At 40.3% G+C, this 21133-nt stretch overlaps 1 protein-coding gene across 1 annotated transcript; it reads left to right on the top strand.

Moving 5' to 3' along the window:
• Positions 1-13644: 13644 nt before the first annotated feature.
• Positions 13645-20555, top strand: LOC139187920 (F-box/kelch-repeat protein At3g23880-like). The gene is made up of 2 exons (XM_070804543.1): positions 13645-14861; positions 20227-20555. Exons 1-2 carry the CDS (start codon positions 14192-14194, stop codon positions 20553-20555), a joined length of 999 nt encoding a protein of 332 aa, XP_070660644.1. The 5' UTR covers positions 13645-14191.
• Positions 20556-21133: the final 578 nt, after the last annotated feature.

The raw sequence follows: 21133 nt of genomic DNA, 5'->3' as shown, positions 1-21133 counted from the left end.
AGAAAAAATTGTAGAGTTGTACCTATAATGGAGTATCATTGTTGCTACTCAAGGTTTGTCTCTTAGTCAACTGAATATTCATTACTTTTTTACTCATGAAGGTCTAAATGAATAACACATGTCACCTCCACTTAGTTACAGCAGTTTTTTAAAGCTCTCGAACTTACAAACTGATTCCCACCAAACTACTGATGGAGGAATTTTGTAACATGCGGGTTATGGTTATGATAAAGGGATATGTGAATAAGCATATGAGTACAATGAAATTCGGCCTGACACCTATTGTTTGTAAAAATTTTGCACATTCCGAAGACAAAGCCAACACAAGAGAGATAATAAGAAACACTAAAGTTTATACCAATAACAAAATTTGCATAAAATTGTTCTAAGTACTTTGGTTTTCCAATGAAAAGGTGGACGTAGTAGAAGGCTATTTTTTCCTAATACTTTAGAGAGTTTGTAATGTATTTCACTCTTGTTTTCTTCTAGAATTCGTCCTCTATTTATGGAGGTATTCATATTACTTGGTTTGCAATTAAGAGGCCCCACATCAAGAAAGACATGTCCACTCATTTGAATCCATTCTCAAATTTCTAGAACGTGTTTCATGAGTGATTTTTATACCATATACAAAGTATCAAACCTTTAAACCGAATAGATACAATTTGACTTTCAAACCGGTGTGGAAGTTTCACTTCGGCAGAACTGGAAGACCAGTAGGGGCGGAGCCTGATGAAGCCTCCCGGCCGGTCGTACATTTGCAGAGAGCAATAATCTTTGCTTCTGACCCCATCTGATTGGTAGCCTATTCTGACTCACCAATAGCACGTTCCAGCTTTTCCCTTTGAAAAATATCTAACAATTGCTGAACACATTTTCCACAACAATTTGTCACACAACATAAACTATCCTTTAGCAAAATTGGGTTGAAAATTCTTACTCAACCAAATAATTGGTGGGTTCAAACTGTTACAATAAAGTATCTTCGAAATAATTCGTTTTTTCAAGCTCATATTAAGAGTTTTCATTCTGCAGCTTGGATAGGAATACTTAAAATTTGTTTCTTATTACTTGAAGGAATAAGGTGGATACTTGGGGATGGAAAAAATATAAACTTTTGGACTTTTATTTATTTATTTATTATTTTTTGTCAAAACTATTGGACTTTTAATTGAGTTCATCCTCTTCCTTTAGCAAAAATAATTGATTTACAAAATATTCCTAATCTTGATGAAACTATCGCTGATTATATCACTGGTGGTTCTTTAGCTTAGAATACAACAACAACAACAACAACAAAGCCTTTTCCCACTAAGTGGGGTCGGCTATATGAATCCTAGAACGCCCTTGCGCTCGGTTTTGTGTCATGTCCTCCGTTAGATCCAAGTACTCAAGTCTTTTCTTAGGGTCTCTTCCAAAGTTTTCCTAGGTCTTCCTCTACCCCTTCGGCCCTGAACCTCTGTCCCGTAGTCACATTTTCGAACCGGAGCGTCAGTAGGCCTTCTTTGCACATGTCCAAACCACCGGAACCGATTTTCTCTCATATTTCCTTCAATTTTGGCTACTCCTACTTTACCTCGGATATCCTCATTCCCAATCTTATCCTTTCTCGTGTGCCCATACATCCCACGAAGCATCCTCATCTCCGCTACACCCATTTTGTGTACGTGTTGATGCTTCACTGCCCAACATTCTGTGCCATACAACATCGCTGGCCTTATTGCCGTCCTATAAAATTTTCCCTTGAGCTTCAGTGGCCTACGACGGTCACACAACACGCCGGATGCACTCTTACACTTCATCCATCCAGCTTGTATTCTATGGTTGAGATCTCCATCTAATTCTCCGTTCTCTTGCAAAATAGGTCCTAGGTAGCGAAAACGGTCACTTTTTGTGATATTCTCTAGATTGCTCCGGTCATTAGTGTGGATAAGTATATAAATGGATAGAGATAGGAAAGCAAACACAAGATGTACGTGGTTCACCCAGATTGGCTACGTCCACGGAATAGGGGAGTTCTCATTAATTGTGAAGGGTTTACACAAGTACATAGGTTCAAGGTCTCCTTTAGTGAGTACAAGTGAATGATTTAGTACAAATGACATTAGGAAATATTGTGGGAGAATGATCTCGTAACCACGAAACTTCTAAGTACCGGAGTGTGGTATCGTCTTGACTTGCTTTATCTGTCTCATAGGTAGATGTGGCATCTTCTCTGGAAGTACTCTTCCTCCATCCAGGGGTGGTATCTGTAACTGGTGGAGATGCACAAGGTAATGTATCAATTTCACTTGAAGCTTACTTGTAGTTTCAGGCTTGGTCAAGCGCGATACAAACCATGTAGTAGGAGTCCCCCAAGTCGCCGGGCTAGGGGATCTGCTGAAAGAGGTGACAGACAAGGTAAGCAATCAGAGCTCCGGCTGATTGTTCACATTCTCCCTATCTTGCAGGCAACATGAAGGATAAAGAGAAGAAAAATGAGAAGAGATGATATGGGATACTTTTGCTTTTGAAGAAGTAACTTTCCACAGGCTTATTCTTGAACCGGGCTGGAGGGTTTTCTGGTTTCCTCCAGAGTATAAGGCCAACTGAAGAATTTGAGGGTCAAAACAAGTCCATCAAATCTAGAGTACGTTCGACCCTGCTGATATGGGAGACTTTTGCTTTTGACAGAGTAGTGGATGTATCGGCACGTGTGCTGTTACGCTTGTCTCCACATGCTTCCTTGTATCCTTCTCACTTGCCCTATCTGTTCCTCAGGCAGATGCGGTATCTTCCCTGGAAGCATAAAATGTTGAAGATGAGTACTCGAGAGCAATGCCAGGTAAGTAATCAGGTAAGGGGTTCCAGGCAGTCAGTTCCTGGCTGGAAGCTTGATTCCAAGTGCTGACTGATTGCTCTCTTTCTCCTTGTCTTGCAGGTAAGAACAAGGCCAAAGGAAAAGACAGGGAAAAAGCATGATATGGGATACTCTTGCTTTTAACCCCGATGATATGAGATATTCTTGCTCTAGTATAGCTCGTTACAGAGGTATTATCGGGGGGAAAGAAAGCTGAATATTTCGAAAGGCTTCGTTGGGAGTGCCCTCTCAGATAAGAGAAAGGGTTGAGCATTTTTGCAGGTCTGCCTGTCCGTTAGGGATGGAGGTCGACATATATAGGAGTCTCCCTAACATCAAGTAATAATGCTATTCCTTTACCCTGCTTGGTCATATCACGGTAGTGGGAGCTGCCAGCTTCACATGTTTTAACTCTGTCAGAGCACTTTGAAAAAGTGGTCTGTGGTATCTGGAAAGCTGATGTTGCGTGTGAAGATTACAGACAAGCTTTATCCAAGGAGATCCAGCTCTTGAAGTTGGGAAAGTGGTGCCTCTTCGGTTTTCGAACAAGCAATCCTGTCGGGGATCTGGCTCTCGAGATTCGGAGAACGATGCCTCTTCGATTTTTGAGAAAGCAATCCTGCTGGGGGTCTGGCTCTCGAGATTCGGAGAGCGGTGTCTCTTCGATTTTTGAGAAAGTAATCATGTTGGGAGTCTGGCTCTCGAGATTCGGAGGGCGGTGCCTCTTCGATTTTGGAGCAAGCAATCTTGTTGGGAGTGTTTTCTCGAATGTGAGTAAAGGTTGGGCATGTTTGCTAGTCTACCTTGCCACGAAGCACAGAGGTTGACACACAGGGACTTTCCAATTATCCAGCAGTGGTACTGTTCCTTTACCCTCTCTTCGATTTTTTAGAAAGTAATCATGTTGGGAGTCTGGCTCTCGAGATTCGGAGGGCGGTGCCTCTTCGATTTTGGAGCAAGCAATCTTGTTGGGAGTGTTTTCTCGAATGTGAGTAAAGGTTGGGCATGTTTGCTAGTCTACCTTGCCACGAAGCACAAAGGTTGACACACAGGGACTTTCCAATTATCCAGCAGTGGTACTGTTCCTTTACCCTCTCTTCGATTTTTGAGAAAGTAATCATGTTGGGAGTCTGGCTCTCGAGATTCGGAGGGCGGTGCCTCTTCGATTTTGGAGCAAGCAATCCTGTTGGGAGTGTTTTCTCGAATGTGAGTAAAGGTTGGGCATGTTTGCTAGTCTACCTTGCCACGAAGCACTGAGGTTGACACACCGGGACTTTCCAATTATCCAGCAGTGGTACTGTTCCTTTACCCTTGTGGGTAATAATATGGTAGCTAAACCTTCAAAATTTATGTGTCTAAACTTTGTTAGTGTTGTTTCTTTGCAATTCTTTTACCCTTCTTGGTCAGAGCGATGTAGCGGGAGCTGCAAGCTTCACGTGTCTCAACTTTGTCAGAGAACTTTGGCAAAGTTATCTGTGGTACCCATGAGTTACTGTTGCGTGTGGGAAGTGTGTGATTGAACAGTACGATTCAAATGCTTTCTACTTCGCTAGAAATCTTCGACAGAATGCCCATAATTTCCGCAAAGCTGAGTGTGCGTGTGACAGGTGCTGACAAGGCTGGAAAAGTAGGTGCCTCTTCGATTTCTGAGATCGGCCCTCGTGGTCTCTGAGCAGCCCAGCTTTTGAGAAAGCAAGCCTCTTCGATTTCTGAGATCGGCCTTCGTGATCTTTGAGCAGCCCAGCTTTTGAGAAAGCAAACGCCTCTTCGATTTCTGAGATCGACCCTCGTGGTCTCTGAGCAGCCCAGCTTTTGAGAAAGCAAACGCCTCTTCGATTTCTGAGCAGGCGCCTCTTCGATTTCTGAAGCTTCGTCGAGTGCAGATTTTTATAGGGGCTGACATTAAGTTCCAAAGCACACTTGAATATCCACCAGTAGAAGCTCCATTCTTGCACTTCTAAGATCTTGATTTGTCCGACCTCTTCTCTCTTCAACACCTTTGAAAATGTCTGGCCCCTCCGACCGTCGTTTTGACTTGAACCTTGTTGAAGAGGCAGCCCCGCCTTCTCCAGACAACATATGGCGCCCATCCTTCGTCTCCCCTACTGGTCCTCTTACCGTTGGGGATTCCGTGATGAAGAATGATATGACCGCTGCGGTAGTTGCCAGGAACCTTCTCACTCCCAAAGATAACAGACTACTTTCCAAACGGTCTGATGAGTTGGCTGTTAAGGATTCTCTGGCTCTCAGTGTTCAGTGTGCAGGTTCTGTGTCTAATATGGCCCAACACCTATTTGCTCGAACCCGCCAAGTTGAATCATTGGCGGCTGAAGTGATGAGTCTCAAACAGGAGATTAGAGGGCTCAAGCATGAGAATAAACAGTTGCACCGGCTCGCACATGACTATGCTACAAACATGAAGATGAAGCTTGACCAGATGAAGGAATCTGATGGTCAGGTTTTACTTGATCATCAGAGATTTGTGGGTTTGTTCCAAAGGCATTTATTGCCTTCGTCTTCTGGGGCTGTACCGCATAATGAAGCTCCAAATGATCAACCTCTGATGCCTCCTCCTTCTAGGGTTTTGTCCAGTACTGAGGCTCCGAATGATCCCCCTCCGGTGCCTTCTCTTTCTGGGGCTCTACCGACTGCTGAGACTTCTCCTAAGCAACCTTTGTGAAGGCTCACTCTTGTTTGTTTATTTTGACTCAAGTATATGTACATATTTGTAACTTATCGGGGATATCAATAAATAAGCTTTCCTTCATTTCAACGTATTGTGTTAAATACACCAAAGCCTTCTTCGCTAAGTTCTTTGAATTTTCTTTTGTTGAAGCTTGTATGTTGAAGCTTTGTGAGTGCAACATGTAGGTTGAGGTAGTGTTCCCTTAATTTCCCGAGTGAGGAAAACTTCTCGGTTGGAGACTTGGAAAATCCAAGTCACTGAGTGGGATCGGCTATATGAATCTTAGAACGCCATTGTGTTCTGTCCTGTGTCATGTCCTCCGTTAGATCCAAGTACTCTAAGTCTTTTCTTAGGGTCTCTTCCAAAGTTTTCCTAGGTCTTCCTCTACCCCTTCGGCCCTGAACCTCTGTCCCATAGTCGCATCTTCTAATCGGAGCGTCAGTAGGCCTTCTTTGCACATGTCCAAACCACCGTAACCGATTTTCTCTCATCTTTCCTTCAATTTCGGCTACTCCTACTTTACTCCGGATATCCTCATTCCTAATCTTATCCTTTCTCGTGTGCCCACACATCCAACGAAGCATCCTCATCTCCGCTACACCCATTTTGTGTACGTGTTGATGCTTCACCGCCCAACATTCTGTGCCATACAGCATCGCCGGCCTTATTGCCGTCCTATAAAATTTTCCCTTGAGCTTCAGTGGCATACGGCGGTCACACAACACGCCGGATGCACTCTTCCACTTCATCCATCCAGCTTGTATTCTATGGTTGAGATCTCCATCTAATTCTCCGTTCTTTTGCAAGATAGATCCTAGGTAACGAAAACGGTCGCTCTTTGGTATTTCTTGATCTCCGATCCTCACCCCTAACTCGTTTTGGCCTCCATTTGCACTGAACTTGCACTCCATATATTCTGTCTTTGATCGGCTTAGGCGAAGACCTTTAGATTCCAACACTTCTCTCCAAAGGTTAAGCTTTGCATTTACCCCTTCCTGAGTTTCATCTATCAACACTATATCGTCTGCGAAAAGCATACACCAAGGAATGTCATCTTGAATATGTCCTGTTAACTCATCCATTACCAACGCAAAAAGGTAAGGACTTAAGGATGAGCCTTGATGTAATCCTACAGTTATGGGAAAGCTTTCGGTTTGTCCTTCATGAGTTCTTACGGCAGTCTTTGCTCCTTCATACATATCCTGTATAGCTTGGATATATGCTACTCGTACTCCTTTCTTCTCTAAAATCCTCCAAAGAATGTCTCTTGGGACCCTATCATACGCTTTTTCCAAATCTATAAAGACCATGTGTAAATCCTTTTTCTCATCTCTATATCTTTCCATCAATCTTCGTAAGAGATAGATTGCCTCCATGGTTGAGCGCCCTGGCATGAACCCGAATTGGTTGTCCGAAACCCGTGTCTCTTGCCTCAATCTATGCTCAATGACTCTCTCCCAGAGCTTCATTGTATGACTCATTAGCTTAATACCCCTATAGTTCATGCAATTTTGTACATCGCCCTTATTCTTGTAGATAGGCACCAAAGTGCTCATTCGCCACTCATTTGGCATCTTCTTCGTTTTCAAAATCCTATTGAAAAGGTCAGTGAGCCATGTTATACCTGTCTCTCCCAAAACTTTCCACACTTCGATTGGTATATCGTCTGGGCCTACTGCTTTTTTATGCTTCATCTTCTTCAATCCTTTCGCATGTGTAATTTCATTCAATCTGATGCTTTAAATCTTTTATGATAATATACCTCTCATTCACTCTGACGATAATTTCATCTAGGGACTTCTCCGAATGATATCTATACGATAAAAACAGCTACCAATATGCAATTCAATCAGGAAAAGGGGGAATTGATAATTATTTATCGAAATTGGAAGCTAAGGATTCCGCCTAAAGTTAAACTTTTTGCTTGGTTAATGCTCCAAAATCGCCTAAATACTAGACAGATTGACAAATATTACAGATATTTGTCCTATGTGTAATTTGAGATATCTCATCTTTTTCATACATGTTCTTTTGCTGCTTTTGCTGCACTTCTGTGGAACAGTCTTACTGATATTGGAATTGCTAAACCACCTAATGATATAAATTTGGTTTCTTGGATCATGTAAATTTGGAATAATGTCTCCTCTCTGTAAGAAATTTTTACAGTCTCTTGAAAATTATGGGGGTTTAAAGTATTGTCTAAAAATCAACAACCTAATCGAATTGCCAAATTCAAAAAATTGGGTTCTATCATACAACCTTGTATTGTTTAAATTTGCGAGTTGGAGATAAGCAGACTCAAAAACTGCTGACATCCACCACAGGATAAACAATCGCTTGTCAGGCCTAGGCTTTTGTTCTACACATTAAGAAATATTTATTTGATTACTGGCAAGCAAATAAAATCACTCTTAAAAGTTGGAAAAAGAAAAAAAATTTCCTTGTATGTTGGCAGCCACCCAATAACCATTATATTAAATTAACTCTGGTGGATGAGTAAAAACTAATGGTCATGCAGTCGTGGGTATTTTGTTTAGAAATTGTTTTGGACAAATTAATCTTTTTTTTTCTTTTTTTGAAGCAAAGGTAACATGCATTACCCACCACAAACTCTACGACATAGAGGCCCAAAAACAAAGGACAAACAAACAACAAAGGCCCAACCAAAAGTTGAGACCAAAACAAAGAAAACACATAAACAACCGGAGCCGCTACGTCTTCCACCATAGCCGCCACTGCAACCACTAAAACAGCAGCAGTGCATGTCGATCCAGCCAAAGTCGCACCCCAAACAAAGCCTTGCCTCACCGATATCAGCAGCCAAACCCAAACTTCACTCCAAGAAAAGCTACAGACACCAGATAACCTGCAGCCAAGTGAAAGAAGCTCATGGCAGACCACGAGCAACACTGCCAACAAGGGCAGACAACAAAGAGAAGGTGGGGGTGCAAGGAACAACCGACCCAGTGCAAGCACCAGATCAAAGCACACCAACTCAAAACATCACAACAAATTGCTACAAAGGGTGACTGAAGCTTGGAAATTGGATGGATACGGATGAGAGATAGCAGAGGGGAGAAAAGAAGGCAAATCGGGCCATAAACCCAGGGAAGAAAACAACAGCTGGAAGAGGAGAAAGAAACAAAAGTAAACTCACCAATCCCAGCTATAACTAGGATCGAAGGCTCCGGAATTGGACTCGATTGGGAACCACTCACACAGATCAGTGAGATTAACCCTCACACAGAAGGAAGGTCTCTCACGAAGAGAGAAAGGAAAGTTTTCCTTTCAAACTTTTAGTTATGAAAAGTCTAGGGTTTCTTGCAGATTCCTTTCTCACTAGGGCAGTTCGACTTCAGCTTAAACATGTTGGGGAAAGGGACTCCAAAATCTTAGTACAAATTCTGCAGAAACAATTGCAAATTTATGGAAAATTCAGTCTTTTATACAAGACATATATATATGGCATCTTTCAAGACAAATTTTAGATATACGATTCAAGCATACTTACAGGGAATCCCATATGTCAATACATAGCTTAGCTAATTTAGGTCATAAATATGATCATGCATGTGTTTGGGTTAATATTTAAGATTGGGCATAATGTAATGAGGCCCAAAGATGTCACAGCAAAATGGGGACTTGCCCGAAGCCCAGCAATGAAGCCTGAAGCAAATTGGCGCTTCTTCAATTAAGACATAGGCCACATGCCTAGGATGGAAGTGACAAGTGATGGAGACCAACTCACTCTTAAACAAAAAGCACTTTCTGATGGCATAAAGGTGTAAATACAAGATAACTCACTACCCTTGGAAGCCCTCGGCCAAGGACAAAGTTAAAAGCAGTCGGGCTAGATCATCTATAAAAGGGAAGATAAGCAACGGAGACAAGGACACTCAACTAATCAAACTCAAAGACATACAAACTCTGCTCTCAAGCCAGTTCGTACCCAAAAAAGCTTAAATCAACCCAGATTCAGTCTTTTTAGCAATAGTTCTCTTAGAAAAGCTATCTTTTGTCTAGTGTAAAAAGCTCTGCTACCTTCCTTCGTGTTGTAGTATCGATTCCCTCGTGTAAAACCTGTTTACCATCCATCACTTTTAGCATACAACCTCTGTAGACTCAAAGAAAAGTGGCTGCAAGAAGTTTAACCTTGCCCGACAAGGTGAAATCTTGCCCGAGTCTCTTTGCTCGTCCTTTAAATTAATAGATATGTTGCTTAAATGTACTTTTTAGCATGTATTCAAGTTATTTCCAACTGTTTTCTACTTAAGAGTCTCATGTGTATTTAGATCTGGTTAACTTAATAAACTTGTTTTCATTAAGAACAAACTAGAACTGAAGAAATGGTTTAAAAAGCCCTGAACTCCCTTCATTTCGAAGATACAACATTATGAACTAAAAGTCCTTGTTTACAAGGTAAGAAAAAGAACTTAATGCAGACTTAACCCATCTGCAACAATCATTTGATAACAAGAAGTTTAAGTAAGTTGGGGTGTAAGTAATCGACTTAAATCAAATATGTTCTACATCTGTTATATTGAGAGAGCTGTGACACACCTAACTCTTTGTTAGTTTTGATTGCGAGCCTCAAGGCCTACATTGTAAGGCCCCACAAAGGCACATTTCAAAACTAACTTCAAACTCTTCTTGCAGCACTCCAAGCAACAAGAACTCGACCAACATCCAAACCTTATCCAAAGTGCCAACCTCCCAGGGGAGTTGTGAGAGGGCCGAATCTGTGCCCTAACAGCATGAACTTAGTTTTGTATTTTTTTAAGTTTTAAGAAAATTATGCCTAGGATTAATATGTACAATTTAAAAATTCGTAAAGATCTTCTTTGTAACATTTTCCTCTGAAAAAAAATAAAATTTTGTGGCCTAAAAAAGGCAAATAAAAGTCGAAACGGCCTAAACCAGCTCAAACTCATAAACTTGATAATCAAGGAGATCAAGAATTCTTAGAGACTAAGTGTATTTAGAGAGAGAAATAAAAACCTTTATAATGCTTTTGTTCGCCTCCTAAATTTGGCATCGCCCTTGCGGATACGCCGAGAAATTTACTCGAACATGAAATTGGAGATTACGAGCATGTCATTACTAGCTGATAGGATTTTTAGGTACCTGCACAAGGAGGTTAAAATCACATAAAATACTTGCAAGAGAACAAAGTTGTTATAGTATAAACGGCTCGAGTAAGATTGTTTTCTGCTGGGATTATTTAAAACAATTTATGAACAACCCTAATCCTAATTAATTATTTGCAAACAAAGATTGGAAAAAAGTCAATTTTGAATTTAATAATAATAAAAACGAATTTTAATAAAAGTAATTTATGGAAAGCAACTAATAACCAATTAAAAAGAAAACAAATCAAAGAGAAAAAGTTTTGAGAAATAAATTTGGAAAAGCACTAGGATTCCGATGTCCCCTTAATAATCCTATGTAGACTTACTAATTACTTATGAATTACTCATGCAACTTTGAAGGTTAGGTTTTCCTAATGCATATTCCACTCGTGGTATTCAAGCTAGAACGTATATCAAACATGCAATTCGTCTGTGGTATTCAGATCAAATATAAACATGCATGACTCATTACGCTTCCCTTTGAAAAACCATGCAACCCCTAGGACGTGGTATTCACCCTAGGTGAAATTACAACTATTAATCACAAGAAGCAATACCCAATTCCCCGGTTGTATCCCGACGGAATTGCATTCAATTACTTATCTAAATATCCTAATAATCGCGAATCATTAAGACACAAAGACACTTTAAAGCACAATGATTAATAATTCAAAGTATGCATGTATAATATCATAAGCAATTAAATAAAAACTAGATATTCATACTTCAGCTCAGGCATTGCCCTAGCAAAAGAAAATTAGTTACATAATTAAAATCAACATAATTGTATTAAACTAGAAGAAGATTGAAAACACCTTGTAGAATAAAGTCTGAAAATCTCTAAGCTTTAGCCAAATTCTTCTCCCTAATCTTGCGTACATTCCCCCTAGGGCTGGCCAAAAAGGCTTATTTATACTACTCTAAATAAAATCATCCTAGTAAAAAGTCTTAGAATAAGACTAAGAAACCTAATAAATTGAAATAAAATAGGAAACATAATCCTAAATTGACTTGGTAAATTCGCCCAAAAATCTGCACAACCATGTTTTGGATCCAAATCAGCTCCAAAACTGGCCCAAAATAGCTCGATTTAAAGCTTGAACTATTCTGAACACTTCTCCAAATGGCCACGAACCCATCCGAAGTCATCTTGGGCTCCAAAACCGCAGTTTAAGCCCCAAAATGTCATTTTCCAACAACGCGCACTGTTTTTTTATTAAATTGCCAGAAAATAACCACTTGGTAGAAAAATCCCAAATTTTGAAATGAACACACCAAGAGACACACGAACGTCCTCAAATTTGAATCACTCCAAAATTCATCCGTTTGGTCATGTTTTTCTCTAGAGGAAGTCGAATGTCCTACATTGAAAATATAAAGCAAAGTATCAAAATTCTACCAAAATAATTACCAAATTATACTAAGAATAGGGTAAAATATATAATATTATATTGACTCATCACTAGCTACTACTAATACATGGGATTTAAGTGATGGAGATTGCGCTTTATTAACTTAAACCCAAGAGATTGTATCATCGAGTGTGAGTGGCTCAAATTTAGGTTCTTTCTTTGCCTTGCGTACTAATTAAGGACTTCACTTATGTAGAGAATTAAATCACAATATGTAAATGGTGAACAACATGCGGTCCAACATCCTAGTGGAGAGGGTTTTAGATTTCTACCCATGCGTCCCGAGTTTGAAATTCTCATTCTCTAAATTATTGTAAAAGTTTTGAACCCTCCCCTCCCCTTAATAATAATAAAAAATGTAAAAAAAAATGTGTAAGTTGAATTAAAGCCTTGACACAGAGTTCAAGCCTTGATTCAAAAAGAAAGAGAAGTTGCTCAAGTGCTTTATATTGAAATGACAATAATAGTTCAAAGAGAGAACTTGTATTTAAATGCTAGTAGCTATTACAAGCGAGATTTAAAGAGGAATACTAGTAAAGACAACAAAGCTATGAGAAATTGAAAGAGCATTTTGATTGAAAGAAATGAAAGAGCCTGCAATATTGGATAAGGCTTTGAAATCAAAAGGGTGCAGCTCTTGGTTTTGATAGATTGAGTATTTGTTTGATCGTTTGAGGCCCCTCATCTTCATGCCTTGGCTTTCTTTAGAGTAAGTTCACCTGTTTTAGGAGGGCAAGGGTAGTGAAATTACCCTAACAATTCACATTAAATAGTAATTGTGTTTGTGCAAGTCCAGCCGTTTGAGAAGAAGAATTGCAAGGGCAAGGGCATGGGCATGGGCAATTACTACTCACAAATATTAATTTTTTTTTATTTTTTATGCCTTGTAAGTTGTGTACTGAGTAGATTTGTTCTTTGAAAATAAAACTCGTTATTTAACTCTGATAATTTAGTTTTGAATACTAAGTAAAGCATAGCATTACAAAGAAACATAATTAATTAAAAATAAAAGGCAAATGGAGAAAATGGTTGAACTTTATAAGTTTGTTAAGATGTTAAAAATAATTGTATTTTTTAGAATTTTTTTTATCTTCGGATTAATCTAGCCATTAATTTACCAAATTTGTTTGAATCAGATACCATATTGTGCCATGTGGCACAAACTATAATTTTCAATTTTTTTCTAACGATGGCCATCGGGCTCAAGCCCAGGCAAGAATTGGTAGGGCTAAACGAGCTCCTGCCTTTCCTCCAATTGCCTATTCTTTTTTGGACAGCTATGGGATTTTTTGGCGTCACGGGCAATTCAACTCAATTGCCCTATCAATTGGGAGATGGTTGGAGTTGCTCTTATATAGAAAACTAAAGAGCCACTTGCTAAGCATTCTACCTCCCCAAATCCACCAACAATGGAATGAATTGCAAACATATACATATAACAATTAGTTTGGCATAAAGTCACGCCCCAAAACATATGCCACCTAATGCAACTAAAAATATCTTAATTTTCATTTAGCCTAAATACACAATAATTTCTCAAAATCTCATAATTTGGCTTTAGACTCAAATAAGTGAAATTTCACAAATTTAGGTTCCAAGAGCTTCATTAACCGAACAAATAGTACACAAATGAGTATTAACTATAATAAGCTGATATGGCCAACTCAAAGCTATTACGGAACCAAGGCAAGCAGACAGCTGATACAAAATTCAAAGGAAAAAGACCCTGCGAGAACGAAGAGGCAACCAAAGGTTGAATGTGAAGGAAGCCACCAAGGGAAGACGGTGAAGCCGATCAGCTCCTGAAAACCAAGAAATGGGGTTCGTGGTTCTTTGTGTCTGAACGTGGATTCCATCATTCAACGTCTCTTGGATGCCCGCATTTGCTTGAGTGATTAACAAGTAACAGTTAGGGTTTCGAATCGAAACTCCATAGGCATACTTGAGGTATGATTTAATTACTTCTCGGGCATTTATCTGATTACGTTGTTCAATTGGATCATCCAAGAACTGTTGCGTGTTTCATGAGCTTTTCTTGATTTGGGTTTCTGGAAATGGTGTGTGGAATTGTCATTTCAGAATGCTTTGCATGTTCTGGTAATTAGGCCTTTTTTTTAGCTTCAATATGTTTGACTTGAAATATGAAAGAAGACGAAGAAGAAAACATATCCCAGAAGAAATCTTGTTTGAAATCCTTGTAAGATTACCTGTGAAATCTCTTTTACGGTTCAGATGTGTCTGCAAATCTTGGAACACTTTAATTAGCAGCCCTGATTTCAAAAACGCCCATCTCGAAAAAAATATAATGCGAGATTCATACGATTATGTTCTTATCCGCACTGCAAATTATCGCTTTTCTCTCTGTTGTCGGGATCCATTTGCTAAGTGTTTGGATTTAGAGCTTCCTGAGCAGAAGAAGAATATAAGCTTAAACATCCATGGTTCTTGCAATGGATTGCTTTGCCTCTCTACTCGTTTAGGTCTGTGTTTGAAGACTCCTATATATCTATGGAACCCATCAATCAGAAAATTAAAGAGACTTCGAAAAGGCCTTATTCAGCACACAATCTGTTTTGTTGTAATTGGATTTCGGTTTCACAGTGGGGAAAATGACTATAAGGTTGTGAGGATTGTGAGGTTTCTGCGGAAGAAAGTTATTTTTGGAGTTGAGGTTTACAGCGTTAGATTGGATGCCTGGAAAAGAATTAGCGCAGTTCCTCCTGTGTCACCTGATGTCTATTTTTTCGGCAATAAAACGTCTGCATGCATTGATGGTGTTTTTGTTAGGAATGTCGGTACTACAAGATAGAGAATGCACAAGGTAAAGTAGAAAATGGACGCCAAGAATTTATGTGGTTCGGCAATTTATGCCTACGTCCACCAAACAAGGAATCTTCACTATATGAAAAAAGATGAATACAACAAGAGTAGTCTTACCAAGCCAAAGACAAGGCTTGATGGATACAAGAAAGTATAACACACACTTTCTATCACTCTAAACTTCACTCACACAATGTGTAGTGGAACACTCTCACTCTCACTCTTGGAGTGGAACTCTAGCTTTGGACTTGATCCTTTGCTACTCACTCTTGGTTCTCAATTGGTTACATCACACCCATATTTATAGGTGAGGGCTTGGCATTCTACTAGTTTCTAGGTCCTTCTTCAAACCTCTAGTATAGAAAAATCTAGACTAGCCACATACTTGTAGCTTCTAGATCTTTCCATTTGCAACCAAGGAAGCTAGTACTCTCTAGCTTCTTCCATCAACTTAATAACATGCTAGAATTGTCTAGCAAGCTCCAGCCTCATCTCTTGCTTACTAGAATAATCTAGAACATTGATCATGGGCTGGACCATATACCAACAATCTCCCCCTCCAGTCCATGAGGGAGGAATTCCGATCATGACTCCAAGTTACCTGGAGTTCATCCCAGCAGCCTTAATGCAGAATTCCAACTTTGATTTTGTGACTACCTTTGTCAACATGTCTGAAGAATTATTATCGGTATGAATCTTCTTCAGCTGTAGCAACTTGTTCTCGATAGCGTCTCTAATCCAGTGATAACGAATATCAATGTGCTTAGTGCGTGAATGATATGTAGTGTTCTTGCTCAAATCCAGAGCACTCTGACTATCACAATAAACGCCATAATCACTTTGCTTCAAACCCAACTCTTGGAGAAACCGTTTCAGCCACAACAACTCCTTGCATGCTTCTGTAGCGGCTATGTATTCAGCCTCGGTTGTGGACAAAGCAATGCACTTTTGTAACTTGGATTGCCAAGACACGGCTCCCCCTGCAAAAGTAAACAAGTACCCAGACGTAGATTTTCTACCATCCAGGTCACCTCCCATGTCAGCATCTGTAAATCCTTCCAAGATTGGTTTGGAACCGCCAAAGCACAAGCACATCTTAGAAGTCCCCTTCAAATATCTGAGAATCCACTTAACAGCTTCCCAATGGTCTTTCCCTGGATTAGAGAGAAACCTGCTCACCACACCTACTGCATGAGCAATATCTGGCCGTGTGCACACCATTGCATACATGATACTTCCTACTGCTGAAGAGTAGGGAACAACTGCCATTTTCTCCTTTTCTTCATATGTTTTTGGACACGACTCTTTGCTCAACTTGATATGATTGGCTAAAGGTGAGCTTACCGATTTGGCTGCTTTCATGTTGAACCTTTCAAGCACCCGTTCAACATACTTTTCTTGTGACAGCCACAACTTCTTGGATTTTCTGTCACGAATTATCTCCATGCCCAAAATCTGCTTGGCTGGCCCTAAGTCCTTCATGTCAAAGGACTTAGATAACTCTTCTTTGAGCTTTTTAATCATAAAAGCATCTTGACCGACAATCAACATGTCATCAACATAAAGCAACAAAATGATGAATTTACCTCCAGAAAATTGTTTGATATAGACACAAGAGTCAGCATGAGTTCTCTTGTACCCATTACTCACCATGAATGAGTTGAACTTCTTATTCCACTGTCTTGGAGCCTGCTTAAGACCATATAAACTTTTCTTGAGCTTGCACACCAAATTTTCTTTACCTTTGACTTCAAAGCCTTTGGGTTGCTCCATGTATATCTCCTCTTCTAAATTGCCGTGGAGAAATGCAGTTTTAACATCTAACTGCTCGAGCTCAAGATCCATGCTTGCTGCCATACCAAGGATAACTCGAATGGAAGTCATCTTCACCACCGGTGAGAAAATCTCATCAAAGTCAACTCCTTTCTTTTGACCAAAACCTTTGACAACCAAACGAGCCTTGTACCTTGTCATGCTGTCGTCTCTTTTCAATTTGAACACCCACTTGTTTTTCAATGCTTTCCTGCCCTTTGGAAGCTCCACCAGCTCATAGGTATCATTCTTTGATAAGGAATCCATCTCCGACTCCATTGCCTTCATCCATTTGTCACTGTCGTTATGAGCTCTGGCCTCCTCATATGTTTCGGGCTCTCCATAATTAGTCAACATGATATACTCTGATGAAGAATACTTGGTAGACGGTCTTCGACTTCTGATGGATCTTCTGACCTGATCTTCATTCTCTTGTAGGGCTGGAGGCTCCCCCTGATTGGGTTCTCCTTGAATATGCTCTTCTTGACTAGGCTCCCCCTGATCAGCAATCTCATGGTTTGGCACATCTTGATCAGGCTCCTCTTGATTAGCATTATCTGATTCTGCAGGCACTTCATTGGCAGTTGCTTCAGGGATGTCATCGTGACTTTCTTCATCTGAAGCTAATGGATCAACTCCTCTGACTGCGCCATCTGGTTGTGCCTCTTTATCCGAATCCCCAATTGTTTGTTCTTCATAAAAGACCACGTCTCTACTTCGGATAAACTTCTTCTGGTATGGGTCCCATAATCTGTAACCAAAATCTTCACCGCCATAACCAAGAAAGATGCACGGTGTAGCTTTGTAGTCTAACTTCGATCTCTGCTCTTTGGGCACATGCACAAAAGCTTTGCAACCAAACACCTTCAGATGAGAGTAAGACACATCATTACCAGTCCATACTCTCTCTGGAACATCAAGACCTAATGGTACTGATGGAGATCGGTTGATCAAATAGCAGGCTGTCCTTACAGCTTCACCCCAGAACTGCTTAGATAACTTTGCAGTCCTCAACATACACCTGACTTTCTCCATGATGGTTCGGTTCATTCTTTCAGCAACACCGTTATGTTGTGGAGTTCCAGGAACTGTCTTCTCATGACGTATGCCATGTTTTACACAATACTCTCTAAACTGGTGAGATGTGTACTCGCCGCCGTTGTCGCTACGAAGGCACTTGAGAGGTTTCCCAGTTTCCCTCTCCACCATGGCATGGAACTCCTGGAATGTCTGAAACACCTGGTCTTTGGATTTCAACAAATACACCCACACCCTTCGTGAAGCATCATCAATATAAGTAACAAAATATTTATTTCTTCCAAGTGACTCGACTTCCATGGGACCACACACATCTGAATAAACAAGATCTAACAAGTTTCCTTTCTTTGTAGATGAAACAGAAAAACTAACTCTTCTTTGTTTTCCGAATAAACAATGCTCACAAGAGTTTAACGACGTACCTTTGGCAAAGGGAATATGAGACTTCTTTGCCAAAACTTGTAGGCCTTTCTCGCTCATGTGGCCTAGCCTCTTATGCCACAAGTCTAGAGATGAGTCTTCCACAGCATTCAACTCACCTTTCAAAACCTTGGCATTTGACCGGTACAACGTACAACAAAGTCGTGCTCTTGCTACCACCATTAAGCCTTTAGTAAGCTTCAATTTTCCTTCGCCAATATGGTGATAATATCCTTGTCGATCAAGGGTACCGATGGATATCAGATTGAGACGTATATCAGGAATATGTCTCACATCTTTCAACATCAATTGGCAGCCGAGATTAGTTCTTAAGCAGATATCACCAATTCCAAGAATTTTGGAATAGCTTTCATTCCCCATCTTCACTATGCCAAAGTCACCTTCTTTGTATGTACTGAAGAACTCCCGTTTGGACGTAGCATGGAAGGAAGCTCCATTATCAAAGATCCATTCAATGTCTCTGTCAGAGTTGCCTATATGCAGACATTCACCAACAGACAATATTTCTGGTACATCACCACATATGACAGCGGTGGTATTGCCAGTATCATCTTTCTTCTGATTGTTTCCTTCCCTTTGCTCTCTCTTCCAAACTCGACAATTTTTCTTCATATGGCCTTCTTTGCCACAATGGTGGCATGCACCCCTGAACCTTGACTTGGATCGGCTAGGACTCCTGCCATGACCTCTAGGCCCTCTACTCGTGCTTCTTCCGCGGTTCTCTGTGACAAATACTTGGCTGCTATCTGTGCCAGAAGTCTTTCTCCTTGTTTCTTCATTGAGCATGCTATTTGTAACATTATCAAGAGTAAGAACACCATTAGAAGCAGAGTTACTTATACTCACCACAAAGGTCTCCCAACTGTCTGGCAAGGATCCAAGTAACAAGAGCGCTTGTAGCTCGTCCTCGATCGTCATTTTCATAGTAGCCAACTGGTTGATGATATTCTGGAAATTGTTCAAGTGTTCTGCTACACTTAAACCATCCTTGTACTTCACATTGATGAGCTCTTTGATCAAGAAGACTTTCTTAGCTGGAGTCTTCTTCTCGAACAAGGACTCAAGCTTTGTCCAAAACTCGCGAGCATTGGTTTCATTAGACACATGGTGAAAAACACTATCGTCCACCCATTGTCTAATTGTGCCAATAGCCTTGCGATTCATCTTTTTCCACTCGGCATCGGACATGCTCTCTGGCTTAGCGGCATCTCCTTCAATTGGCTCATGCAGATCCTTGCAATAGAGAATGTCCTCCATCCTTGGCTTCCATGTTACCCAATTGGAGTTGGTGAGTTTGATCATAGTGCCACTTCCTTCCATCTCGCAGTACGAGCCAACCGGGCTCTGATACCACTTGTTAGGAATGTCGGTACTACAAGATAGAGAATGCACAAGGTAAAGTAGAAAATGGACGCCAAGAATTTATGTGGTTCGGCAATTTATGCCTACGTCCACCAAACAAGGAATCTTCACTATATGAAAAAAGATGAATACAACAAGAGTAGTCTTACCAAGCCAAAGACAAGGCTTGATGGATACAAGAAAGTATAACACACACTTTCTATCACTCTAAACTTCACTCACACAATGTGTAGTGGAACACTCTCACTCTCACTCTTGGAGTGGAACTCTAGCTTTGGACTTGATCCTTTGCTACTCACTCTTGGTTCTCAATTGGTTACATCACACCCATATTTATAGGTGAGGGCTTGGCATTCTACTAGTTTCTAGGTCCTTCTTCAAACCTCTAGTATAGAAAAATCTAGACTAGCCACATACTTGTAGCTTCTAGATCTTTCCATTTGCAACCAAGGAAGCTAGTACTCTCTAGCTTCTTCCATCAACTTAATAACATGCTAGAATTGTCTAGCAAGCTCCAGCCTCATCTCTTGCTTACTAGAATAATCTAGAACATTGATCATGGGCTGGACCATATACCAACAGTTTTGTACTGGATTGTAAGTGAGCCTTCTCAGCAATGCACTTCCATCCTTTCTTTTGATTGCGTCGGTGAGGTTTTTCAAAAGATTATGCTTCCTGATATTATAGGCAAAGGCATAGAGTTATACCAGATCAATATTCGCGTGTTTGAGAAATTAGTTTCTGTGTTCGATTACAGACAAGATGGGAAGGATTACTACTGTGACATATGGGTCCTGGAAATGGAGACCTGGAAAATGATCCGCACGATTATTCTTCCAGAACGTGGATTTATAGCACAGCCATTGGGTTTTAGAGCAACTGGTGTAGTTCATATGGCTATACGAGGTGACCTCGTATTGTATGATCCTGAATCACGCCAAGTCAACTCCCTTGGAATTAAACTTCATGATGGGTACGTCGGTTCTTACACTGAGAGTCTGATTCTTCTCAATTGAATTCTGATTTCTGTGTCATGAGTTCTGTTTCCGGGTGTTGTAAGTTGTAATGTGCCTTCGGAAGAATCTGTTTTAACAATCCTTCTCGTAGACTGTGTCTTTGTTGTGCACACTTGATGCAGCTTTCGATTTGTATCCACCATTCTTCAAGACACTAAATTGTTGAAGCGAGCGGAGAATGTGCAGCTTTCGATTTGTATTGAGTAAAAAATACTAGATATATCTACTGAATGTATTTTGGTTTACCTCATTGTTCAAATACTTAAGTTCAAGTCACTTGAGCTTTTTCACATCTTGAGCTGCCAAGCTTTTTATAACGACTCTCTAATTCCTGGTATCGACTACATGACTACATCTATGACATTAACTGCTTCAATGTTGATACAAAGTGTTTTGGAAAATTAAATGTACGGATGACAATTTAACCGCCAAAATCGCTTCCCGCGAGTAACTGCACCAAATAGGGCAAATTTTGAGATGAAAATTCGGGTATTTAGCGGATATGGGTAACGGCGGGGTATATAATTATTCAATTTGCCTGAGCCCCCAGTCTCAAGTCCCTCATATCTAGTTGCTCG

Source organism: Malus domestica, chromosome 09 (assembly GCF_042453785.1).
Source record: "Malus domestica chromosome 09, GDT2T_hap1".
NCBI lineage: Eukaryota > Viridiplantae > Streptophyta > Magnoliopsida > Rosales > Rosaceae > Malus > Malus domestica.
Note: the sequence above shows the minus strand (reverse complement) of the source record. Positions and strands in the feature narration are given on the sequence as shown.

Excerpts from the sequence above, each read along its gene's own strand:
- LOC139187920 (XM_070804543.1), top strand. The coding sequence starts at position 14,192 with ATGTTTGACTTGAAATATGAAAGAAGACGAAGAAGAAAACATATCCCA. Across the intron at positions 14,862-20,226 it reads TGTTTTTGTTAGGAATGTCG|GCAAAGGCATAGAGTTATAC; the intron begins GTACTACAAGAT and ends CTGATATTATAG.